At 50.7% G+C, this 26765-nt stretch overlaps 1 protein-coding gene across 2 annotated transcripts; it reads right to left on the bottom strand.

Moving 5' to 3' along the window:
* Window positions 1-399: 399 nt before the first annotated feature.
* On the bottom strand, window positions 400-23352 carry LOC119219966 (inactive dipeptidyl peptidase 10-like). 2 transcript variants are annotated; one of them, XM_037475505.2, is made up of 27 exons: window positions 23013-23352; window positions 16171-16285; window positions 15976-16071; window positions 10473-10567; window positions 10039-10113; window positions 7614-7666; window positions 7444-7525; window positions 7142-7262; window positions 6498-6652; window positions 5688-5779; window positions 4911-5034; window positions 4791-4829; window positions 4596-4703; window positions 4411-4502; window positions 4251-4298; window positions 4047-4165; window positions 3920-3967; window positions 3746-3844; window positions 3597-3666; window positions 3337-3465; window positions 3192-3257; window positions 2843-2897; window positions 2462-2561; window positions 2294-2352; window positions 1444-1516; window positions 1252-1325; window positions 400-1164 (listed from the first exon to the last, which is right to left on the bottom strand). In XM_037475505.2, exons 1-27 carry the CDS (start codon window positions 23070-23072, stop codon window positions 1024-1026), a joined length of 2388 nt encoding a protein of 795 aa, XP_037331402.2. In that variant the 5' UTR covers window positions 23073-23352; the 3' UTR covers window positions 400-1023. The 2 variants fall into 2 exon arrangements, with proteins under 2 accessions (XP_037331402.2, XP_037331403.2); XM_037475506.2 differs by lacking the exon at window positions 23013-23352 and adding an exon at window positions 17746-17891.
* Between the last annotated feature and the right edge of the window lie 3413 nt (window positions 23353-26765).

Here is a 26765-nt window from a genome sequence, read left to right as displayed (position 1 = left end):
GGGACAATCACGTGCACTATGTTGAGAGACAGATACCAAGATGTTTACTGCGTACTACCAGCTTTAAAAGCAGAACATCTCATTTAAAACCGCTCCAGATTCCACGTACAGGTTCACCAGAGACTTATCTGCACCTCCTCTCCTCAGACGAAGAGCCCTTCATTCTGGCTCTTTAATTGCTCGGATGTAATTAAGGCTGAATGTGAAAGGCCACGGGCCGGGGGGGGGGGGGGGAGATAAACCAGCAGCACGGCTTAAATGGGGCCCGATGTCACGCATCACTTGGAGGACGTTGTCATGGCAATCGTTTGGTTTCTGTGAGAGAAGTGTGAGAGTTAAACTTCCAAACCGGCGACACAAGGACGTTTTTCAAAGCTCCAACACGTACGAAGAGAGAGAACCCAGAATCACGTTTTTATTAACAAATTAGGACACGGCTTTCAAACCAAGGCCACAGAACACAAATGGTATATATGTGTGTGTTCAGTGGGGGAAAAAAGCAACATTACGTGGTTTAAAAAGCGACCAGCAGAGAGGATGAAAGGGGAACAGGAAGCAGCGACTAATGACACAGACCACAACGCACCAGGTTCCATCACGTCAAGAAACACAGGGACTAAATCCCCAAAGAAGGGTTAGGAAAAGAGGTGATGAACAAATAGCTTGAACACTAAGCGCAATAAATAAGTTAAGAAGACCAACGCAGAGGTTCATTGGAACATGGGAGCGTTTGATGTCTGCGTTACTTTGATTCCTGCTTATTGAGGCATGAATGACTTTACTGCTCGTTGCTTTTGAACGGCGTGAAAACAGCACAAAATAAGGCCAGACTTCGGATGACTTTGTGTCAAAAAGACAGATTTGATTTAACCCCACAACCCCCCACCCCCACCTTACGTAGCATTTTAACAGCGAGACGCGATGCTTCAGCTCCATCTGCATCGCGACTACGTCGGCTTTACTCCACTGAGGGTGTTTGAGGAGGAGTCACGTGTTGGTGCCGCTGCGCTCGCGGGTCGCCGCTCACTCGTCGCCGTCGTCCCACCGGCGGCGGTCCGGCGAGGACGCCGAGGCGAGCAGACATCCGCTGAAGTAGTTGACGAGGGACTGAGTGAGCTGCATCCGGCTGCGCCGCGACAGGAAGTGTCCCTCGTCCGGGTAGATCTGCCCCGGGGGGGGAAGTAAAAGACATGCATTATGGTTAAAGGATGGGGGGGGGGAGTAGGGGGAGGGGGGGGGGGCGGTTCCTACCTGCATGGTGTAGTTGGCTCCGATCTTTATCAAGTGCTTGATGAGCTCAGCTGAGTGCTGGAAGTGGACGTTTGCTGTGGACAGAACAGACAGCTAATGAGTGTGTGTGTGTGGGGGGGGGGGTGCTGGATGTCAAAGGTCATCCGAGCGTCAGAGGTGAATGGGGGGTGGGGGAGGGGGGGGTTCCTGTACCGTCCGCTGTGCCGTGAGCCAGAAACAAGGTTCCTCCCTGCAGAGCCTTCATGCCACTCAGGACTCTGGATGCCTGCAAGACACCGCTTGGGTTTTATCAACACGTTGCATTTCATATTGTCAGCTGGGGGGGGGGGGGTGTGGGGGTGTGGGGGGGGGGCAGTCTGACTAGGAGGGAAATTGTACATTTCATTTTTCTCCATTTGTTCCTTTTCCCTCGGCAACGAGAAGCCAGATTGAATTTTATTGCTCGGGGGGGTGCGAGCAGTAGCTGTTTTATTAGAAGACGTCGCTGCCTCATCATTCACCCCCCCCCCTCAGTCATTCGATCGAGGGAGATTTTCTGCAGACATTTAATAACATGTCTGCTTCTCTTTGAGTCCCAGACGACGCTGTCTGATCACATCCTGCCCCCCCCCCCCCCCCCCGCCGTGCGACCTTCACGTAGAGGACGAGCCACAACTAAAGGTCGCAAATACACCTGAAGGGTCTTCACAGAACAAGAGTCAGATGACAAAGGTGTTTGAACGGGAACGTGAGTCATGATGAGAAACTCAGCCACAGAATGGAACCATATGACGAGCTGTGGTCTGATCCAACAAAGTGAAAAAGGTCAAAACGATTCACATTCCTTTCCACGTCGTTGTGATGTTTTGTGCGTTTTACAGCGATGATCACACAAGTTTAGAACCACAGGTGAAGGGATTTCTGCGTTGGTTTTGTTGCTGATGTGTCAGAGTAAATTATTCAATGCTGCCTCAGCAACGTCTCCTCATTTCAACTTGGGAAAAATAAACAGCTTTAAGTGTACCAGCAGACAACTGATGCATGATGGGTAAAAGCAGCTCACCTGGTACGAGTTCTCCTCAGTCGAAGGCGATCCGAGGTATCGCTCGGAAAACGCCGACGCTGCAGAAAAGACAAACGTTTGAAGACATCCGTGAAGCTTTAACCTCCAACAGAACCACAGAGAGCAGCCAGCCCCCCTCCCCCCCTCGTCCCCCCCCCCCCCGCTCACCGTACAGGGACCAGTCGGTGACGGGAGCCTGAGCCGCAGCGCATCCGATCAGCTCCTCCGTGGACCTGAGCATCGTCAGCGCCAGGAAGCCGCCGTAGTTCTGTTGGAGAAGGAAAAAAAAAAGAGAGAAAATCTCCCCCATCTTCCCCCCCCCCCCCCCCAACCCACCCCCCCTCAAGCTTCAGCTTCCACGTTGCTGCGTGTTGGTCTTTTGAATACGAGCCTTTTTCAGTTCATTAGCATTTCTAGAAATCGTTTTTTAGCACCTCTCTGAATGCATGTTTTTATTTAAAAAAGGAGTATTTATATAAATATATAAATAAATGGAGAAAATACATTAAGCTTCGAGGATGTCGGTTACAGTGAAACACACAGACCAACCTCGCCGAAGACGCCCACGCGGGTGCGGTCGACGAAGGGCAGCTTGGACAGGTACCTGCGTCACACAGGGGACAGCCCGGGAGGGGAGGTCAAAGGTCAACAGGTCAACAGGTTCACGGGCGCATGCGAGAGAGAGACGCAAGGCGAGGACACGTCTCTGCGAGGCAGCGTGAGCTCACTGAGCAGGACTTGAGGAGAACATCTAGTCCCCCACATGCAGGACCCTGCTTCAAAAGACGTCTCAGCTGGAGCAAATAATCACACTTTCCCCCGGATTAAAACGCGACTCGCCTTCCCCCCCGACACGACCTTTCAAACGCGGCGAATGGATCGGGGGGGGGGGACTCACCGCAGAGCTGCTCTCTGGTCCTCTGCGTCCACGAGGCCCAGCCTCCGGTGGACCTGCTGGGACACCCTGAGGAGCGAGGAGCACGTTTTAAAACCACTAATCTGCTGCACGACCCGCGGACGCCCTGGAACCACACGTCCCGTACCTCCGACCTCTGAACCCCGACCCCCTGCCGTCCAGCCGCGCCACGATGACCTGCTCCGACCCCGCCAGCACCGAGGCCCAGTCCAGCCCGAACTCCTCCGTCACCGCCTGGCCGCCCGGGGAGCTGGTGCTGTGGAGGAGCAAGCGAGTTCTTCACTGGTGACCGCGAGGCCTAAATGGTGCGAGTGTGAGGGGGGTGTGTGAGGGGGGGTGTGAGGGGGGTGTGTGAGGGGGGGGGTGAGGGGGGGTGTCGAGGCTCACGCGACGAGCAGCACGCCGTAGAGGAGGGACTCGCTGAAGTCGGGAGGGTAGCTGAGCTTCAGCGGCAGCTCTGTCGGGGACGAGACGGAGACGTTAGGCCCGAGGGACGGACCGGGGGGGGGGGGGTCCGATCTGAGCCGCTCTTTTACCGAAGCCATCGTTGCTGATCATCCGGATTTCAGTCCGGACCCTCTTCTTGGCCTCCAGCGCCGCCCGCAGCGGGAGGTTGTTCTCCAGGATGAAGTACGCTGTGGAACGAGAGGAACGCCGCGGTGAGGGCCAACGTCCCAAAGGTCAAAGGGAGCACGACTCGGACGACTCACAGTCCACGTCGTCCAGACTCAGAAGCAGCACGGCTGGAACTCCCGGACCTGCGGTGGAGACAACATCTAGTGTCCATGCTACGCCCACGTCCTGTTGTGTACTGACCCGGGACTCGTGCCCTCTGACCTCTGCAGTGCAGGACGGCGTGCTGCGCGTCCGGGTTGATGTCGGCGCCAAAGAACAGACAGCCCTCCTTCAGTCCGCAGGTGAGGCATCGCCGCGGAAACAGGCCCAGGGTGGACACACTGCGAGAGGACGGGGGGGGGGGGGGGGGGCAGCGGCGTGAAAGGTGGCGGGGGTGAGCGGTGAGGTGTAAAAAAGGAGAGTTACCTGTACACGTGTCTCTGCTCCGCGGCGTCTTCTGTGCTCAGGAAGTATCTGTGTGACGGGGGAGAGCGGAGCCGCTTCAGGGGGGGCGCCCGTCCTCACGCGGTCCACGAGAGGACGGGCGCCCCCCCCCGGAGTCACCTGTACAGGGTGGAGGACCTACATGATGTGGTTGTTCTCGTCGTAGGCCAGCAGCTCCGTCGCCTCCCAGTCGCCCGACGTCAGGCGCCGCACTTCGTCCCGGTCGCTTCGGGGCTGAAACAGGAAATGGGAAGTGGAGGAAACCCTCCCACCCCCTCCCCCCCCTACACACACACTTCACCACAGGGGGGACGGGGGGGGACTCACCTTTCTGGAGAACATGGTGACGTGGTGGAAGTCGCCTTGTCCTCCTTGCTTCACGGGCAGAGACAGGAAGAAGCGGCTCGTGTCCCTGGAGAACAGCGGCTTCTGTGTCTGCGGGGGACAACAACCAGGGGACACTTTACACACGGGGGCTTTCCTCTGCACCCCCCCCCCCCCTCTAAAGTCACTACATTTCACCTGCATGGAGAGCCAGGTCTCAGAAGAGTCCCGGTGTCTCTGTGCTCAACACAACAAAAGCAAAGTTCACTTTAGTCGTGCAGCAGAGAAGCCGTGGTCGTGGTCGTCGTGGTTACCCACCGGCTTACAGACGCCGATGGTGGCGTCGCACTCCGTCAGCACTGATGCATTCTGGGGCCGGTTGATCCAGCGCACCGCCAGGTGCGTGTTACTGATCCACGTCACCATGGTGACGTAGAAATCCCTGCACCCAAAGAGGAGAGTCACCCTGTCACTGCTGTGTTAATGTGTGTGTGTGCGTTAGTGCTGTGTTAATGTGTGTGTGTGTGCGTTAGTGCTGTGTTAATGTGTGTGTGTGCGTTAGTGCTGTGTTAATGTGTGTGTGTGCGTTAGTGCTGTGTTAATGTGTGTGTGTGTGCGTTAGTGCTGTGTTAATGTGTGTGTGTGCGTTAGTGCTGTGTTAATGTGTGTGTGTGCGTTAGTGCTGTGTTAATGTGTGTGTGTGTGCGTTAGTGCTGTGTTAATGTGTGTGTGTGTGCATTAGTGCTGTGTTAATGTGTGTGTGTGTGCGTTAGTGCTGTGTTAATGTGTGTGTGTGTGCATTAGTGCTGTGTTAATGTGTGTGTGTGTGCGTTAGTGCTGTGTTAATGTGTGTGTGTGTGCATTAGTGCTGTGTTAATGTGTGTGTGTGTGCGTTAGTGCTGTGTTAATGTGTGTGTGTGTGCGTTAGTGCTGTGTTAATGTGTGTGTGTGTGCGTTAGTGCTGTGTTAATGTGTGTGTGTGTGCGTTAGTGCTGTGTTAATGTGTGTGTGTGTGCGTTAGTGCTGTGTTAATGTGTGTGTGTGCGTTAGTGCTGTGTTAATGTGTGTGTGTGTGTGTGTGTGTGTGCGTGTCACCTGATCTGATCCGGAGGCTGCAGCTCCTGCGTGTGCGTCGCTCCGAACAGGTTGACCACTGACAACGTGACGCTGGGGTTTTTCTGACCGGCCTGCGACACGGAGAAGCTCTTATTAAATATGTGGGGATGCTCATAGTGTCCCTGGGTTAGGGTCAGGGGTCAGGGTATATATGTGGGGATGCTCATAGTGTCCCTGGGTTAGGGTCAGGGGTCAGGGTATATATGTGGGGATGCTCATAGTGTCCCTGGGTTAGGGTCAGGGGTCAGGGTATATATGTGGGGATGCTCATAGTGTCCCTGGGTTAGGGTCAGGGGTCAGGGTATATATGTGGGGATGCTCATAGTGTCCCTGGGTTAGGGTCAGGGGTCAGGGTATATATGTGGGGATGCTCATAGTGTCCCTGGGTCAGGGGTCAGGGGTCAGGGTATATATGTGGGGATGCTCATAGTGTCCCTGGGTCAGGGGTCAGGGTATATATGTGGGGATGCTCATAGTGTCCCTGGGTTAGGGTCAGGGGTCAGGGTATATATGTGGGGATGCTCATAGTGTCCCTGGGTTTCTTTCATCTACCACACGCAGTAAAAGGCTTGTCCCTCAGCCTGGAGCAGCAGTTTGTTTCTATTAATAAGCAGCAGCACTTCATTTTGCAGGTGAACGTGTAATTACTTGTCTCAATGCATTCCTTATTTAGCTCTGAGGGAGGAACTAGTCATTTGGTACCAGGCAGCACATCGGCCCTCGTAACGGAGAGCCGGAGCTGCAGGAAAAAACGACTTTTAGCGGTTGGGATTTGGCGTCATTTCCCACCACGGGGTACGGGTACTGCAGTCCTCTGGGGTAGGCGCTGCCGGTGAACTGGGGCAGCACCATGCTGGGCACCAGCGAGTCGTTGATGGCGAGGAAGGCCAGCCGCTCTCCGTCGGGCGACCACCAGTGAGCCAGGTGGGAGCGCAGGACCTCCTCTGGAGACACAAACCACCAGCGGGTCGTTTAAAAGGAGGTCAAACACAAACGCCGCTTCCTTCCCTCTGCGGGAAACATCGGCCACACGGGCGCAGTCCAAAGCAAACGAAGAGAGAGAAAGCAGAAACGCATTCATCCTTCCGCAGTGTGTTTGTGTTTGTGAGTCCATCAGAACATCGGCGACTTAATGGATCCAACTGCTGATTTAAAAATCATCAGTTTGTCTCTTCTGCTGCGCCGCATTTCTTCGAAATGAAATACACAAAATACAAAAAAAATTGTGCGTTTAGAATGTTTTAATGTTGTAGTTTGTGAAGGTGGAGACAGTGTGAGATGCTTGTAAAGCTTGGTGCAGTAAATGTAGGTTGGATACATTCATTGATTTAACTAATATATTGTATTTCCTGCAAGGGTTCGCAATAAAATGTGAAACAGCAGCAGGATTTAAAATGAATTTGGATCAAAACAGTGAAGGAAAACACACACACCTTCGTACAACCAGTCGCTCAGGCCGTTGAAGATGACTCCCTCCACCCCGGAGGAGGTGATTCTCAGGGAGTTGCTCTTCACATCTGCCTGGTAGTAGATGTTGTTCTCAAAGATGTAGATCTGAGGAGGAGATCGTGGGTTGATTGAAGACTTTCGCTCACGTGGGATCCCATATTTGGGTTCTAAGTATGTTCAACCCACAATAGGAGTGAAATAACTCCAGTGGAAGGAGAAGAAGGAGAAACCAGAGACGAGGCAGCATCAGAGATCTCACACACACAATGGAAGGAATTAAAAGTACCAGCTGTTGTCCTTGTGTTCCCCAGGCGGCGTGCTGCAGCACCGCGTCCTGGACCTCTGGAGGGTTCAGCTCCCAGACCTCCCTGCCCCCCCCCCACACACACACACACACTTAAAATACAGTTACAACCTCCCTGGTTCGTGACAGGTAGAGAAAAGCAAACGGCCCACCTGGTGTAGATGTTGTAGACGATGTACGACGCCGTGTAGGAACATCTGAACACCTGCAACGAGAGCTCAGCTCACCGCGGGACGCCAACAGTCGTCCACGCCTGCTGCGTCCCATTTCATGTGCAATGAAGCAATCAAACTGAGAAGCATCTCTGCAGGTTGTGTTAGTCGTGCCTGGGTGGGATTTCGCGTTGCCCCGGCAACCAACACAACTGGAATGCAATCAATGAAGACAATAACACAGAAGGAACCGATTTATTCTCGTGGTGTTTGACTGTTGCAGAACACACTGCAGGACGCTGAAAGAGACCTCGACTGGGAGGAGAGAGGAGAAAAGCCTCACTGAGGGTGTCACCATCTAACCCCAACCCACAGGAGATGAGTGAGACCCACAGGAGATGAGTGAGACCCACAGGAGATGAGTGAGACCCACAGGAGATGAGCGAGGACCCACAGGAGATGAGCGAGGACCCACAGGAGATGAGCGAGGACCCACAGGAGATGAATGAGGACCCACAGGAGATGAGCGAGGACCCACAGGAGATGAATGAGGACCCACAGGAGATGAGTGAGACCCACAGGAGATGAGCGAGGACCCACAGGAGATGAGCGAGGACCCACAGGAGATGAATGAGGACCCACAGGAGATGAGTGAGACCCACAGGAGATGAGCGAGGACCCACAGGAGATGAGCGAGGACCCACAGGAGATGAGCGAGGACCCACAGGAGATGAGCGAGGACCCACAGGAGATGAGCGAGGACCCACAGGAGATGAGCGAGGACCCACAGGAGATGAGTGAGACCCACAGGAGATGAGCGAGGACCCACAGGAGATGAGCGAGGACCCACAGGAGATGAATGAGGACCCACAGGAGATGAGTGAGACCCACAGGAGATGAGCGAGGACCCACAGGAGATGAGCGAGGACCCACAGGAGATGAATGAGGACCCACAGGAGATGAGCGAGGACCCACAGGAGATGAGTGAGACCCACAGGAGATGAGCGAGGACCCACAGGAGATGAGCGAGGACCCACAGGAGATGAGTGAGGACCCACAGGAGATGAGTGAGACCCACAGGAGATGAGCGAGGACCCACAGGAGATGAGCGAGGACCCACAGGAGATGAATGAGGACCCACAGGAGATGAATGAGGACCCACAGGAGATGAGTGAGACCCACAGGAGATGAGTGAGGACCCACAGGAGATGAGTGAGGACCCACAGGAGATGAGTGAGACCCACAGGAGATGAGCGAGGACCCACAGGAGATGAGCGAGGACCCACAGGAGATGAATGAGGACCCACAGGAGATGAGTGAGACCCACAGGAGATGAGCGAGGACCCACAGGAGATGAGCGAGGACCCACAGGAGATGAGCGAGGACCCACAGGAGATGAGCGAGACCCACAGGAGATGAGCGAGGACCCACAGGAGATGAGCGAGGACCCACAGGAGATGAGCGAGGACCCACAGGAGATGAGCGAGGACCCACAGGAGATGAGCGAGGACCCACAGGAGATGAGTGAGACCCACAGGAGATGAGCGAGGACCCACAGGAGATGAGCGAGGACCCACAGGAGATGAATGAGGACCCACAGGAGATGAGTGAGACCCACAGGAGATGAGCGAGGACCCACAGGAGATGAGCGAGGACCCACAGGAGATGAATGAGGACCCACAGGAGATGAGCGAGGACCCACAGGAGATGAGTGAGACCCACAGGAGATGAGCGAGGACCCACAGGAGATGAGCGAGGACCCACAGGAGATGAGTGAGGACCCACAGGAGATGAGTGAGACCCACAGGAGATGAGCGAGGACCCACAGGAGATGAGCGAGGACCCACAGGAGATGAATGAGGACCCACAGGAGATGAGCGAGGACCCACAGGAGATGAGTGAGGACCCACAGGAGATGAGTGAGACCCACAGGAGATGAGCGAGGACCCACAGGAGATGAGTGAGACCCACAGGAGATGAGCGAGGACCCACAGGAGATGAGTGAGGACCCACAGGAGATGAGTGAGACCCCCCTCCCCCCCCCCCCCGGGTGCTGCACTGGAGTTTTATGTAAATAACAACCTGCCAGCCAATTAAGAGAAGACAAAAAAAAGGACAAAGCACGTCTCGGGTCACAGCAGCGATTGACCTTTTCCAGAATTAAGTAGCTAGACAACTTCTTCTTTTTTCAGCTTCTCGTTTCCTCGTTGTCGACGTCACTTGATCAGAGAAAACAAAGCGCTGTGATCTGCTCACTGACATTTCAGTTTGTTCTTCTCCTGAATATCTTTAAGAAAACAACAGATTTGTATTAAACGCCGTGCTTCACGTGACCTTTTCATCAGATTTCATGGATGTGACGCATTGAAAGGGCTCTTAAAGTCGTTCATTCGGTTTCAAGGAGGCTTTTAAACTCTGAACTCACCTGTTTGACGTCGTAAGCGAAGAGCGCGAACTTCAGATCGGCAGAGAGCGAGTACTTCACCACTTTGAAGGCCACCTGACAAAGAACAGATGGACCAAAGGACTCTTCAGACGTAGCTGACATCAAACTCTAAATAAAAATGGCATAGAGCTACAGCATGAACCATCAGTAGATACTTTAAACCCTCCATAGCCACTCATTAGCTAGAATGCTAACATTAGCACCAAAGACCGGCCGAGGCTGATGAATTCCTGCAGGTTTTTGTTCAAAATGCACAAATGTTGGTTACCAAAGGTCATATACAATATAAATGATGTCATTATATATATATATATATATATATATATATATATATATATATATATATATATATATATATATATATATATATATATATATATATATATATATATATGAGAAAGAGTGAAACGTACAAACGTGCTGTTGGTCAGAATGACCTCCGTCTCGTTGGAGGCGAAGTTGAACTTGATGACGTGACCGTCTCGGTTCCTGTAGACCACCTCGGAGTCTGAGAGAGCAAAGGTCAACGCGTCACCAAGCAGCAGCTCAGAGGACAACCCGACCCCCCCCCCCCAGAGGAGGAAAACACCAGTTAACACAAAAGCATTCAGAGCCCCTTGTAGTTAACACAGTGTGAACTAATTGTTTGCTTAGTTATCTCCAGAATGTGGAGAGACACTTTGAAAACTACACCTGAAACATCAAAATACAGCAAAATGTACTGAAAAAGAGATTGTTTGTGGTGCCATCAATGCATTGATTGACTACATCTAAATTTGACATCAATCAGCAGGTGAGACCAGATGTGTGCTCGGGAATGTCTTCCTAAAACAAGAGACAGCTGCAGCTCAGACCGACTCTCTCCTGTGGGATTTCCACTACACATGGAGGTGGGGGGGGGGGGGGGGTCAATTCATCACCGCCTCTCTGAACTCACCCGGCTTCGCCACTGGGGACATTTGGGATTCACAGCAACACACACACACACACACACACACACACAACAAACGGTGCATCTCCATCAGTGCAACATTTCACTTGAATAACTGTTTCCTTGTCAAACTGAACCAGGAGCAGCTGTGCCGCCCCCCCCCCCCCTTAATGAACTCCTGATACTCATTATGAGATCATCTGTGGCTGATTGCAGAAGAAGAACCAGGCATCTACACAAACGGACATTTTGAAAATAGCTTCATTTCCTCCTGATTAACGTGTAGTGGCATCGCTCTCCGCGCTGGAGAGCTCCGTAAAGAGGACATATTTACCACGACATCATCGTGACGAATGCATTATTCATTTTTTACGGGTCAATGTTGAAGACGTCGTTAGTGATCACGGAGCGCTGTGATTGGACGCGATTCCTCTCTTATGTAAGCACCTGGATGCTGGGTGATGTAAACAAGCTGTGTTTACATTAACTGTATATTATGCCTGCATGAATAATTCACTCCCACCGTGACCCTGTGAATACTCCAGTGTATAAACACATGAATAAATATATGCATCTTATACACCGGGCTTCATAGTAAAAATGAAATGTTGTGTTTTCAGCGCTTTGCTCGTCTGGACCTGTTACTGTTTGTCAGATAACAATAAAAAGTGTTAACAAATAAAATGTCCACGGAGGACAACAATATAAGTCAAGTTGTTCAAAAGGCTGCGGACACCCTCACGCCTCATCAGGCCACGCCCTATATGGCCACGCCCCTTCTCCACACGCCCCCTAGCCACGCCCCATAGGACCACGCCCCCTCTCCACACGCCCCCTAGCCACGCCTCATCAGGCCACGCCCTATATGACCACACCCCCTCTCCACACGCCCCCTAGCCACGCCTCATCAGGCCACGCCCTATAGGACCACGCCCCCTCTCCACACGCCCCCTAGCCACGCCTCATCAGGCCACGCCCTATATGACCACGCCCCCTCTCCACACGCCCCCTAGCCACGCCTCATCAGGCCACGCCCTATATGACCACACCCCCTCTCCGCACACACCCCTAGCCACGCCTCATCAGGCCACGCTCTATAGGACCACGCCCCCTCTCCACACGCCCCCTAGCCACGCCTCATCAGGCCACGCCCTATATGAGCACACCCCCTCTCCACACCCCCTCCTAGCCACGCCTCATCGAACCACACCCTATATGACCACGCCCCCTCTCCTCACACCCCCCTAGCCACGCCTCATCGAACCACACCCTATATGGCCACGCCTCCTCAGGCGGCCTGCGGTAGATTTACATGGAACCAAGGCCTGAATGTTTCTACCAGGTGATGGCGGCCAACAGCTGATCCGCCCATGTGATCGATTGTCTGACAACACCAAGGACAACACTGAGGGGGGACGTGTACGTGCGGACGCTGCCACCTTTCCCTGTATCCCTCTGTCTCCTCCACCTTTCCCAGTGTCCCTCTGTCTCCTCCACCTTTCCCAGTGTCCCTCTGTCTCCTCCACCTTTCCCCGTGTCCCTCTGTCTCCTCCACCTTTCCCAGTGTCCCTCTGTCTCCTCCACCTTTCCCCGTGTCCCTCTGTCCCCTCCACCTTTCCCAGTGTCCCTCTGTCCCCTCCACCTTTCCCAGTGTCCCTCTGTCTCCTCCACCTTTCCCAGTGTCCCTCTGTCCCCTCCACCTTTCCCAGTGTCCCTCTGTCTCCTCCACCTTTCCCAGTGTCCCTCTGTCTCCTCCACCTTTCCCAGTGTCCCTCTGTCTCCTCCACCTTTCCCCGTGTCCCTCTGTCTCCTCCACCTTTCCCAGTGTCCCTCTGTCTCCTCCACCTTTCCCTGTGTCCCTCTGTCTCCTCCACCTTTCCCAGTGTCCCTCTGTCTCCTCCACCTTTCCCCGTGTCCCTCTGTCTCCTCCACCTTTCCCAGTGTCCCTCTGTCTCCTCCACCTTTCCCAGTGTCCCTCTGTCTCCTCCACCTTTCCCAGTGTCCCTCTGTCTCCTCCACCTTTCCCTGTGTCCCTCTGTCTCCTCCACCTTTCCCTGTGTCCCTCTGTCTCCTCCACCTTTCCCAGTGTCCCTCTGTCTCCTCCACCTTTCCCCGTGTCCCTCTGTCTCCTCCACCTTTCCCAGTGTCCCTCTGTCCCCTCCACCTTTCCCAGTGTCCCTCTGTCCCCTCCACCTTTCCCAGTGTCCCTCTGTCTCCTCCACCTTTCCCCGTGTCCCTCTGTCTCCTCCACCTTTCCCCGTGTCCCTCTGTCTCCTCCACCTTTCCCCGTGTCCCTCTGTCTCCTCCACCTTTCCCCGTGTCCCTCTGTCTCCTCCACCTTTCCCAGTGTCCCTCTGTCTCCTCCACCTTTCCCAGTGTCCCTCTGTCTCCTCCACCTTTCCCCGTGTCCCTCTGTCTCCTCCACCTTTCCCAGTGTCCCTCTGTCTCCTCCACCTTTCCCCGTGTCCCTCTGTCTCCTCCACCTTTCCCAGTGTCCCTCTGTCTCCTCCACCTTTCCCAGTGTCCCTCTGTCCCCTCCACCTTTCCCAGTGTCCCTCTGTCCCCTCCACCTTTCCCAGTGTCCCTCTGTCTCCTCCACCTTTCCCCGTGTCCCTCTGTCTCCTCCACCTTTCCCAGTGTCCCTCTGTCCCCTCCACCTTTCCCAGTGTCCCTCTGTCCCCTCCACCTTTCCCAGTGTCCCTCTGTCTCCTCCACCTTTCCCAGTGTCCCTCTGTCTCCTCCACCTTTCCCCGTGTCCCTCTGTCTCCTCCACCTTTCCCAGTGTCCCTCTGTCTCCTCCACCTTTCCCCGTGTCCCTCTGTCTCCTCCACCTTTCCCAGTGTCCCTCTGTCCCCTCCACCTTTCCCAGTGTCCCTCTGTCTCCTCCACCTTTCCCCGTGTCCCTCTGTCTCCTCCACCTTTCCCAGTGTCCCTCTGTCTCCTCCACCTTTCCCCGTGTCCCTCTGTCTCCTCCACCTTTCCCCGTGTCCCTCTGTCTCCTCCACCTTTCCCAGTGTCCCTCTGTCTCCTCCACCTTTCCCCGTGTCCCTCTGTCTCCTCCACCTTTCCCAGTGTCCCTCTGTCTCCTCCACCTTTCCCCGTGTCCCTCTGTCTCCTCCACCTTTCCCAGTGTCCCTCTGTCCCCTCCACCTTTCCCAGTGTCCCTCTGTCCCCTCCACCTTTCCCAGTGTCCCTCTGTCTCCTCCACCTTTCCCAGTGTCCCTCTGTCCCCTCCACCTTTCCCAGTGTCCCTCTGTCCCCTCCAGGTGTCCAGAAAGTCGTCTCCTGCCCTGAATTAAAGGCTGGGACCCGAGTCTCGCGTTCAGCTTCCTTTTTTTCCGGCCTTAATCTTTGTTCCCCTTCTCCTCCAAAGCTCCAAAGCAAACACAATCAGTCGGTGAAATGACATTTGAGATTCTGCACGTTAGGACAGCGAGGACAGGGGACAGCGGGGACAGGGGGAAGTGCTGGGCTGCACGTCCAGGCTCGTGCTGCAACACCGGCGCCTGGTGTAACCGTGGAGGAGACGTAATGAGGAGGAAGACGTGGGAGCAGAAAGGTCAGAGGAGGAAACGCACGCCTGCGCTTCTCGTTTATTTACCCTTCGTTGGACAAATGTCCGCCACCTTTTATTCTCACTGATGCTAAAAAAAAAAAAAATGAAGTGAATCTTCGGGGCAAGAGAACGGCCCAGGTGCTTTTTATTTGATCTGAATGCAGTGTTCGGATTCCTCCGACTTCCTGCACGGTGCAGAGACACAATTAAAAGATGTTCTTACTTTCATGCCCGCTGGTTTGCAAGATGCCGGAATAATTTACCAGAAAAGAGCTGCATATCCAGCTCATCCTCATTCAACTCCCCTTGATGCATCTTCACTGGCCTCCTTTTACTATTCCTGCAGGCGGGGGTTGATACGTCATCCAATCTGGGCCTCGTTAACGCCCGAATGTGCGGTGATGCAATGAGCCGAGGCATCGCTCCTGTGACCACAAGCTCTGCGTCGTCGTTGTTGTTGCTGCTATTATTCTTATAATCATCTTTATTATTGTGGATCCGGCGCCCCGAGTCCCTGCTGCTGCTGTGAAGCCATCTGCGTTTGAATGTGAGGGTCAGCGCCATGACAGAAGGGTTTCAAATTCAACTAAAATCAAATACCTATTGATATATACCTTCAATTTATTCCTATTTTTTCAATCTAATTCCATGCAAAACTATTTATTGTGATTAGTTCATATTTGTATTTGATTTCATTTAACGTTGGATGTGATTGCAGTAAAATAATTTATTTCATAGTCGATGGTCTCAGTGAATCAACTTTGAGTCTAAAAAGCCCGACAGAGGTTCTTCTCTTCTAAGCACGACGTGTTGAGCAGAACCTGAAAGAACCTGCAAAGTATTCGGCTCTCTTATTAAAGATTGAAGTTGAAACCAGGAGTTACGGGATCGGTTTAATCCGCACGTTCTCAGCGAGGAAGGAGAGCGAAAGGTGTTAAAACCCCGCTGATCCCAGACCTCACGCTGTTTGAGATCAACATGATCAGCTGTTCCCTCTGAAGCCTGAGGAGCAAACGGTTCATTTCTACAGGATGAAAAACACCAACGCGTGATCTCACGCCGCCTTCACAATATCGATTTGACAACATCTCATACACAGTTCTACTAATAAATGAAAACCTCCTTCCACAAATAACAAACTGCAGTACTGCACAATTCCCTCAGCCCCAAATCACCCAGAATGCACTGCAGCTACAACACAAGGATGTCACTTATTAGATTAGGTGGAGAAACTTTCCGCCTGTATTTTGTTAAACTTCACTGACTTAATGTTCACATCAGTTTCTCTGGTGTAATGCATTATGGGAAACGTAGTCCACCCTTTTAGCAGAGTCCCCACGTGAGACAGACATGCACGCAGCAGCATTTGAGTGCGAGTAGAAGTTGCCGATGATATTGGCGGACCCGGCGTCTCCTGCACGGTACTCACTGCTGATCCACTTGGCCTCGGGGTCGTGGACGCTGAACTCCGGCTCGTAGAGGTCCGACACCGTCAGCCTGGAGCGGCCGCTGCTGGGCTGCTCGGCTGGGAGGAGCAGAAGAAGAAGAAGAAGGAAAGAAAGACACAGGAGAGTCAAACTTCAAGTCCTTCCTCGCCGAGAGCGAGGACGGGAGCCTGACGCACCGGGCGTGAGGACGACCACGGACATGGTGATGAGCGAGCACACCGCCACGATCACCAGCAGGGAGATGGCGATGCCCTTCCAGTTCCTCTGGGCGGGGCTGACGTCCACAAACTCCTGCAGACAGAGACAGGCGAGTCATTTATTACACACTCATTCCTGGGGTCCGTCATCCGTCTCCTGGAGCTCCCGGGCCGGCGTGGACAAGCCCCCCCCCCCCCCGCAGGGGACCAGGTAGCTGTCATGAGGGGTTTGATTCAGCATTCCCCACAAACACTGATACATGAGAGAAGACAGCGTGAGGCCTCTTCCCACATCCGACGTGTCTCATTTACAGCGGAGGACTGGAAGGGAGCAGCAAACACCTGCTGCCATCGGACCGGACCCATAGACAACGTGTGTGTGTGTGTGTGTGTGTGTGTGTGTGTAGAAAGTAGAGTACACTGAACTACTACTAGAAGTGACTGCACAGGCGCTGATGGGTTATGATCATGAAAACGGGCACAAATGTGTGGAGAACAATCTGAAAGCACATTATGGGAGGAGGGAAGTGTTTAATTAATGAAGCAGGAGAAACTGATTCTCTCACACTCACACACACACACACACACACACACACACACACACGGCTCCAAGGTGTAGAACTAATACTCAGAGAGCAGTTCATGGCCCAGTGATGTGCAAAGAAGAATCTACCCACTGTGTGTGTGTGTGTGTGTGTTCAAGAAAGGGATTAATAAGGCTTTTACCAGAATGAACACATAATATATTTCAGACTAAAAATGACGCGCTGTAAAAGCACGGTTACAACACAACGTGCCCACAGTCACTATTCTACTGGTTCTAGTCAGCGTTGGAAACGGGATCCGATCCACAAACGGTAGATTCAGCACCATGAAACCCGTGAAAATGGGAGTTTGGTCTATTTGGGTTTTTTCCCAGCAAATGAAAGTGAAATACAACAGGTTTCACGTTACGTTCTGGTCTCTTGTACTGGATCTCAATTCCTTAATGCTTCCATTCTGGATGATTTCTCCTGTTTAATCTGTCTCATATTGACATTTTCTATTGTGTGTCTTTAGTATGCAACACACTGCTCTGCTGCCATACAAGACCCTTTAAAATATTATTTCCATAGAGATTTTTGAAAGAATTATTTCCATACACAAAACACTATATTTAAAAAAATGGCAGGACTATTTCTATTGTTTCCAACAAAATATTTAGAAATCAAACAATATAAAGATGTCATTCCCTAAAACCCGGGTGTCGGTTTTAAGGGAGTTTTGTGTGACGATGACTCTCAAACCAAAACCTGACCCCCCCCCTTACCCCCCGAACACGGGAGCTGAACCCAATGCAGAGAACTAGAACTAGAACCTACAAACTACACACGTGCGGCTCAGTAGCATCGATTCACCTGCACCTTCGATCCACGTGCACGACGCGCCACCAGCGGGGGGAACGGCGGACCCCCTCCCCGCACTTTATTGCATCTCGGTGCGTATTTCAACAGCAGGAAAATCTCATTCTTAATGCATTCGTCTCGCTGAGATGGTGTCCTTCACGGGACGTACCTCGTCCTGCTGCGCCTCCTTGGGCTTCTTCTTGGTCGGGTCCTTGGACGCCGTCATTGTGGCGGAGCCGCGGTGCTTCTGCTGCAGCTTCGACCCAGCGGCTCTCCCGGTAATAACATCCGAGGCGCGTCGACGCGGAGGCGGGCGCGTCGAGCTGGACCCGACGGGCACGAGGGGGACTTCCGGTAGGGGGCGGGGTTTCACGCACGGGTTTTTAACAAGTGTAACACGTATGGCTGTTGATGGACAAAAATAATACCGGACCTCCTTTAGATGAACGCTTTAGTAGCGACAACCCAATTTGAGATGTCATTCTTTTGCCGTATGCTTTTATTTTGTTAATTCCTACGAACATCCGGCTGCCCTGTCTGTCTGTCTTTCAGATATTAAGTGTCTCTATTTAAATGTTTTGCTGTACCACAATATACACACATAGACACACATTCCCAATGAATATATTCCTATTTAATAAAAGTTCCATTACTTTTTCAACCGATAGAATGCTCAGTAAAGTCATGACTGAACACAATCAGATTTGGGCTAAAGCGCTGTCCATGGTGCTGTAACCTGGAATGTGTTTCTGAAGGGGAAATTCTTCATTTATTGATGAATAACAGATGGTGGACGTACTGAGATGATGTAGTTCCGTGAAACGCATATTACTTAGAGAAGATACAAAAGTATTTGCATCATATTAAACTTCAATTAAATTTTGAGCTAGTGCAGAGGACAACATTGATGAGGATAATCAATTATACGGAGACACACCAGTTGAGTAAAGCTGCAGGAACCGAAAGCCTAAAGTCATTAATTAAAACAAAAATTCACATCTGTCGTTTAATGAATCTGTTTTTCTGACACCCGATGTTGGACGTGCCTTTATTTAATTAGAATGATTAAATCCTGCCATCTCCTGCATCTCCACAGATTGAATCCCTACTTGTTCAGCAGTGTCATCTTCTCGTCTTGCCCTTCAGGTATTTTTACCCCCGATGATGTCACTGCAGCACCGAGGCTTCACGTGAAACCTCCTCCGAGCGGAGACCAGCTGCCGAGTGACTGGATTCAAACTGATAGGTGTCGCACACGAGTCCCTGAACCCCCCCCCACCCCCCCTCCACGAGGACACCGACCTACAGCCAACAACACACACGCTGCGCCCGCCATCCACGAATAACGAGGACAAGCGGAGGTCGAGTCTCTTAGACGCCACAACTCGAGTGCCAAAAGTACAAAATGACTCCCAACATCAACGGGGGGGGGGGGGGGGGGGGGATGATGGAGGTAGAGAAGGAGGATAAGATCCCCGAAGCTCCCTCCTCTTCTTCATCAAATATTCATGGCGGGAACCGGAGAGCACACGGAGAGGATGGCTCTCCCTCTTGACCTCTGCCGGCGTTTGAGAAGTTCACCGACATCCCCGAGGCCTTCAGACGCCGCAGCACACGTGCACGCGTCTGTGCACGTGTGCTGCGGCCCCCATGTCCATTTCTGTCGTTCATGTCCACGTACGTGGATTCACACGTTCAATGATAATGATTTGATGTTACGTTCGATATTCGTTTTGAGCATGTTGTCGCTAGATTTACTACAACTTCGAACTTTTCCATTTTCCTTTTTCTGGACCTGAGGCAGCACTTTGTTCCTCCTCCTCCACCACTTCTGCTGCCTGGTTTCCACCTGGGAGGCCAGGTGAAGGTAATTAACCCGCGGGCTCCCAGTCCGCCAGCACTGACGTCTCGTTTATTAGTGTGCTTCAGATAAGGGGGGCTCCTGAGTGGGTCAGCTGACCCGGAAGGATCCGAGCTCAAGGGCCGATAAGAGCGACGTGCTTCTCTGCAGCGGTAGTTTAATGCATGCATTACCACGCTGCTTAGATGGAGGCTGCATTTATAACATGAAAACCTCTGGTATTACATTCATACCAACGTGGTTCCTACTCTGGGTGGTAAAATCATTCAAATGAGCTACTCTCACATATTAGGAGTGGATTTTTATCTTTAAACTATTTTTTTTAAATGTGTATATGCAGCTTCAAAGGGCCAAATGCAGTGAGGTTTAAACCAGCACGAACACTCAAAAATGCAACCAGCTTTTTCATAAAGAGCCATTAAAAATGAACAAAGGCATTTTCACCCGGCTCATGAAGAAAGGAGCGACCTGTAAATAATCCCACTGAAGGGAAGCAGCCCTCTGTGAGCATTAATTCATATTCTGCGTGTGCTTTGCAGCAGACGCGACTTCAAACACTCAACTGTGGAAATGCTTTAAATCTGCTCAGGGCCCAAATATCCATTTATAGAAATGCTAAATGTGCGAACCGCACCGACAATGAGCGCGTGTGGGAGTTGTGCAGCTGGCACATGAAAGTGAGCACCTGCAAAACACATTAGTCATCGGCATGAAGATCTAAATCTACTCACGGGTTCACTAAACGCACCTGATACCTGAAACTCAACCTGATACCTGAGATCAGAACCAACCAAAGACTGGGACCGATGATCAGGAACTTGTTAAGAAAACAAGTTGCAGCGACATGATTTTGCTCCGTCGCCTCATCTCTAAAGGAGAGCGCACACACACACACACACGCACACACACACACACACACGCACACACACACACACACACGCACACACACACGCACACACCGGGGGCCCCTGGGGGCGTGTTTCTGTTTCTCGACTCTCCCCCGGGAGGCGGCACCGTCCTGGGGCCTTTTCTTTTGTTGTGTTACGAATAATCCGCCACATGCTCAAAGCACCCCCCCTCCCCACACACACACACACACACACACACACACACACACACACACTCTCTCCCCCCTCCCCGCCCCTCCTTCACCCCCCCAACCCGCATGTCACAGCACTCTCTCATCGGCACACTCGCGTGGTTTCTACAAATAAAAGCGCTGCGACGCCTCACCTCCGGGTACCTGAGCTCTGGGTCCATCGCGCCTCGGAGGTGAAGGGTCGCGCTCGGGGCCTCGGAGGTGAAGGGTCGCGCTCGGGGCCTCGGAGGTGAAGGGTCGCGCTCGGGGCCTCGGAGGTGAAGGGTCGCGCTCGGGGCCTCGGAGGTGAAGGGTCGCGCTCGGGGCCTCGGAGGTGAAGGGTCGCGCTCGGGGCCTCGGAGGTGAAGGGTCGCGCTCGGGGCCTCACAGCTGGGCCATTCTGTCCAAAAAGAGCGACTCCTGCAGGAGGGCAGCGAGTCGGGGAGAGGCGGCGTTCCCTGCTGCTCTGCCCGTCCTCGCCACCGTAAACAGGCGTCTGACACACGTGCACGCTCACGAAAGAGCCTCGGATGTTACTGCTTTAAAAATAAACGGTGTCATTAATATAAGCCCTAACCCAGTTTCACTTTGTTACTCTGATGATCTAATTCTGCGTCGTGGGAATTCGAGCTCAATTCATCCATTAAAGTGGGTTTGTACAAAGATTTGTTTTTCAGAATGAATATTTTATAACCCGTTTGAATTGGTTTGAGCTGAGTGAGCAGCCTGGAGGGGAGATCCAGAGGTCAGCAGCGATTCAGAGGTTAACAGGTTAATAGTGTGGGAGGTTGAGGGGGTCGGTGAACAGTTTAGTGACCGAGGAGACAAAGGAAAAAGACCAAGTGAGATGTGAGATTGTTTGAGTGTCGGATTCTGGGCGAGTGAAGGCGAGAGACGTCGTGTCCTCGTGTGTCGCTGCTCTCTAGTGACACAAAGAGACATTTGTTCATGTCCCCGTGCGGGACTCACTTTGTCCTTCGGGGGCCCTGACGTCTGTCCACGCACCACGAACTCACTCCACAACAGTCATTGGTCATTTGTGTTCATCAATAATTTAATAAATGAAAAGCTGGTTTATTGATGACGTTTTTTGCTGAATTGAAGTTATCAGTAGTTCAACAGTGGGGGTTCTGTACAGAGACTGGACACTTCCTCCCACACTGTAGTGATGTACAGTCAGTCCTCACACCATCGCGGCGTAGGATGTGAAAACGCCACCAGCTCAGCGCTGCACGTCGGATTTCTGCACAACAAATCTTCTTAAAAGTGGCGTGACTCATTGAGGCGCTTGGAATGATGAGTGGCGTATTATTTATTCTTTGCTGAGTGAGTGGGAGGGGGGGGGGGTTAAATCAGGACAGCGTCAGCGCAGGAATACTCAAAGGTTAACGCGCTAATAGTCCTTCGCGCCGTGTCCGTCTCCACGGTAACAGATGGCGGACGTCGCACTGCGCTGATGATAGTGTTCAGGGAGCTGCTGTTATCGCTTTTCACAGGTTGGACGAGTTTGGTGGTGACTTTGATGTCAAATAAATGGTTATTTCAAACAGCAAAGAAAAAGCTGAGAAGTTTTGAGACTTTTTGAAAGAACTACAGTAACCATAAAAACATGTTGTACCTTCCCAGATATTTCTGCACAAGATCTGAAAACCACATGCGTAAAGCCGGAGGTCTCTGCAGAGCAACATAACACTTTGGACAAATGTGAAGGACGACTGGAGGGAACATCTTTTGTCCCATGAAATGTCTTTCACATCCTACAAGAACAGCGAATGTGGGGAAATCCAGGCCTCACCACACCGAAGGGCTGCACAAATAGGGACATGAAGGTTCAAAGCGTGATCCTGCATACCTGAAGCTGTGTGAGATGAAATAGATCAATCAGATGAATCCAATAGACATCAGCGGCCTTTTGGTGGGTGAATTCTCCTAAACAGCTGATGCAGCTCAAGGCCTTTTTGTGGAGCAGCTCAAAGCACACGCTGGTTCACAGGGCTGTGATTGATGAGACAATTAAAACCACTCCGGCTAAATAATGCACAGGAAAGCGCCAAAGCGCCGCCCGCTCATTACTACGCAAAGCACTTCTTCAGAGGGCAATGAATGGAACCAACAAGTTCTCTTTGTTGCATAGAGGAGTCGTTGTGCCAGTTATGTAAACACACCTGAGCCACCGAGTGCGCTTTGGTGCTTCATGTTCACCACGTATGTGTCCCACTATGCAGAGAATAGCCAGTTCAACGCATGGAGACTTCTGGAGTCTGACAAGATTTGAGAAGCTCTTTTCTGAAGGCATCTCTGCATGTACAAGGTGTCTAAAGAATGTCCTTTCTGAAGGAGGTATGAAGTACAAACAAGGAGGGAACAACACAAAGAATGAACTGTTGCATGTTTGTGGCGCAGTGCTCATGGGAAGCGTGAGACAGGAAGCGTGAGACAGGAAGCGTGAGACAGGAAGCGTGAGAAAGGAAGCGCGGCAGCAACAGACGCTTCCTACCTTGCTGTCCTTGATTGGCTGACACTCGATCTGATGCGAGACGGATGCTGTTTGGTTCATGTTTGTGCCTCAGCTTCACCGAAATCCTCCTTTCACCAATACAATCCCAGCAAAGTCTTCCTGCCGACTTCAACGCTGAAGAGGCTGAAGAGGCTGAAGATGCTGAAGATGCTGAAGAGGCTGAAGATGCTGAAGAGGCTGCAGAGCTGCTCTCCCTCGTTGCTATGGAAGCTCAAATACAGATCTGATGTTTCCTCCTTTGTCTCTAAGTGATCCGTCCTATTCCTCTTCTTCTTCTTCTTCTTCTTCTTCTTCTTCTTCTTCTTCTTCTTCTTCTTCCTCCCCACTAAAGCGAGTGCGTGCTGCTCCGCGTGCAGCTGACCACTCATGAACCGGGAGGTTTGCCAGTGCCTCCCACGTACCAAGACGTTTCTTCATCAGCGTGGAAGTGCGCTCGAGGCGGCGGCGGTTTAGTGTCTGCTGGAGAGATGATGAGCTCAAACAGAAAGAACCTGCTGCTGTGTGTCTCCAATCGATGTGGAAGAGGAGTCAGATGTTAGATGTTCATGATGTACTTCGGGCACTCTGGTTACGTTTTATTACTACAGTAATGACAGTAATTATACTATTACTGTCATCTGTGGGTTTTTCATGTAAAAAGTATTCAAAATATATACGTGAAGTCCCGAAAGTCAAATGCTAGTTACATTCTAGTATCTTCACATCTTATAATAATCATATATTTCATTATTGATACTGGTGATATCAGATCATTACAGTAGAGACATACAGTATGAAGGAGCAGGTTCTTGATGGGTTGATGACATGTTGTTCTGATGATGTTTAGATGACTTCACTTCATCATTAATTCACACACGTGAGTTTAAGGCTCAATGAGATGCTTTGGCTCATCCTCGTTGCCACAGGGATTCATCCGTCACACTCAAATGTTGACCCCATTCAAAATGCCATGATTAGAATTAGATCAGCTGGTAATCATGTACATGGTACTGACAATATTTACATGATGGCTCCCATTCTGCCCTTTGACATTAGAGACACACACTGTTTCTATTTGCATTATTCTATTCGCACACATTTATTGATTCGCATGGAGCGGATTGAATGTTTTTATTTGACATTTTCTCATACTGAGCTGTTTTGCAAGGGTTGTGTTGCTAAGCAACAGCTTGGTTCCATGTTGACTTCCTGTCAGCTGGTAAAATAAAATGAGACCTTGAACAATGTGTTGTGTGTATTGTGCGTTTAAAAAAAAGCTGCTTTGTGATTTAGAAAACGCTGGATAATTCAAGGTGTCAGATTTTCATCTTGAGGATTTTTCATGTTCATGCTGATGAAACATTCATGAACAAGTTGTGTCTTTACTGTCTTTCCAGAGATGTTTAATTCTCTATTTGCATTTGATACACGGTACAATGAACGTATTCAAATAAACACATTAAGTTCTCTGTTATTTACATCTAGTAAAGCTTTTAATGAGTTAACATATAAAAACTGGCTAAATTAAGCCCAATATTAAGTTGCACTTTACGCTCATTTGTTCTGCAGAAGTTTAAGTGAAAGTCTAATCTATTACACTCAAATAGAATGATATTCAAAATGTGACCGTAGAGAAGTGAACAGACTTAAATAAAATGTTACTGCAACAACACTCTCCTCCTGCTAATCTAAATAATATATCTAAATAAGTCAGATTCCAGATTTGTGTATTAATCCTGAGGGGGGTGGGGGGGGTTCTCCTCAGTTTAAATAACAGCTCATTTCATACTGTGGTGATTTTCATACAATAATATAATGCAACAATCACAGTGGAACATTTCGAGAGGAAGAGAGTTTACACTTCGTTAAATTCAGGAAGAAACTCGTCAGCTAATCGACACCATTTGCAAAATAAATGTCAAGACATACATCACGTTTTCGTTTTGTGCACTTCGTGAAGACGGATTTTATTTCAGACGCAGCAACGTGCCCTAATTAGTTTATTTAAAGTGTTTCGTTTAAAAGTAGAGATGAATCTTAATGATCCAAACCACTAGATGAAGGTTTTTCTTGCGTTGCTGACTGAATGTTGTGCAGAAAGTGAAGAAGTAACCTTCTTCTCGCCCACAGCGCCGCTCAGGAGAATCGATGCTTTGTCTCTGCCGAGCAGATCAAAAGATTTAAAGACGTAAACTTTGAGAGACGACGCGACTCGGACCAATAAAAGGAGGCATTAAGGCAAAGGAGAGCAGACTTTAATGGTCCGTGGGTCTTGTTTCAAATGTTCAATAATGAAATATAACGCTGCGTCCAGTTACATCCTGCTTTAATGTACAAACACAACACAACGCTCTTATGATGCTGTGGCAACAACGTTAAGTTAAATGAAACAACAAAAGAAAAGTCTATATAAGAAGTACCAGGAACAATAACAATAACTACATTTTATTTTGTCATTCAGCTGTTTTTGATACTTCACTTCCTGCCCTTCAGAGATCTGAGGAGGTAGAAACAACATCCCTGCAGCCGTGAACACGTTTATAAAAATCGGTATGTTTTCGTTCATAACTTGGGCCATTAGGGTGAGTTGATTCTTCTTCTTTGGGGACGTCCGTCCGTAGTAGTGTCCCCTGTTCTCCATCGTCCACCCGACCCAAATGACGCCTCCTTGGGGCCCGAACCCTCCGGACCCCCCGCAGACCCTCTGGCCTGGAGCGTCTGGCCCCAGGAGGTGGGGAGCACGGTCGGAAATGGCGTCCAACCATCCCTCCAGTTAAATAGGTCCTCACCTTGACTCCGTCTTCTGAGGGCGAAGGCCCCCCCCGGCAGGGATGATTTACTACTGAGACCTGGGGATGTGAGGAGGAGGAGGAGTGAAGGTCATGCAGGTGGGAGTAATGTACACTAGATGTTCCCACCAGCTCAAACTGGTCTGATGCTGGCGTGGCGGCAGATCGCATCCGATGGTGCGGGCCATGGAGGACATTAAGACAAGACACCTGTAGTTGCATGTTACGTCCACGTGATGGCACTAGAGGTCACCTTTAGTCTGCAACAGAGGCACCATCCGAAAACTTGTATTATTATTTTCATCATATTCCTGAACCTCTTAGGTAGGATTACCTACTATATAGGTAGGAGCCAAAGCCGTACACTACATTTATAGCGGAGTAAAATGTGCAATAATTCCATCAGCAATGGAACAGGAGTTTTAAAAGACCTTAAAACATACCTGCCAACTTTTCAAAAAACCTTGGAGTGAGATGTTGTCGGGGTGACTAAAATCCTGCCACGCACACAGCCACACAAGTTGGTGGCTCATATATCAGAGAATTGGAATTAAATTGCTGTTGAACCCATGTTGTGCCCTGCATTCTGGTGGTTTGTGGGGAGGCACAAATGGTATATATTATGATTAGAATGGTATTATACTAATTCTTAACTGAAACCATGCCCATGTTGTGAATAGCTGTATTCTTAAAGAGCACTTCATGATTTATGTTCAGCCAAAAACGACATTATTCTTCATTCAAAGCCTCCCACCACACTGTCCATTAGAAACAAATAATAATAATAATAATAATATTCGCCCGAATCCTGGATTCAGTGCATCCCTAGCTATGTTAAGCATCTAGCTAGTATATCAAAAGAGGCTTGTAATAATGTGTTCTCCTGCTGCTTGTTGACAGCGGAGTTTACGTTCACCACACTAATCATGTTCACATTCACAAACAAATAACTTCTTTAAAGATT

The sequence above is a fragment of the Pungitius pungitius genome, chromosome 3 (genome assembly GCF_949316345.1).
Source record: "Pungitius pungitius chromosome 3, fPunPun2.1, whole genome shotgun sequence".
Taxonomy (NCBI): domain Eukaryota; kingdom Metazoa; phylum Chordata; class Actinopteri; order Perciformes; family Gasterosteidae; genus Pungitius; species Pungitius pungitius.
This window is presented reverse-complemented; position numbering and strand designations above follow the sequence as displayed.

Coding starts and splice junctions, on each gene's coding strand:
- LOC119219966 (XM_037475505.2), bottom strand. CDS start 23,072: ATGAACCAAACAGCATCCGTCTCGCATCAGATCGAGTGTCAGCCAATC. Junction 10,568..15,975: donor CGAGGCCAAGTGGATCAGCA/GTGAGTACCGTG, acceptor TTGCTCTCTCAG/ACTCCGAGGTGGTCTACAGG. Junction 2,353..2,461: donor CACCGACTGGTCCCTGTACG/GTGAGCGGGGGG, acceptor TCTTTTCTGCAG/CGTCGGCGTTTTCCGAGCGA.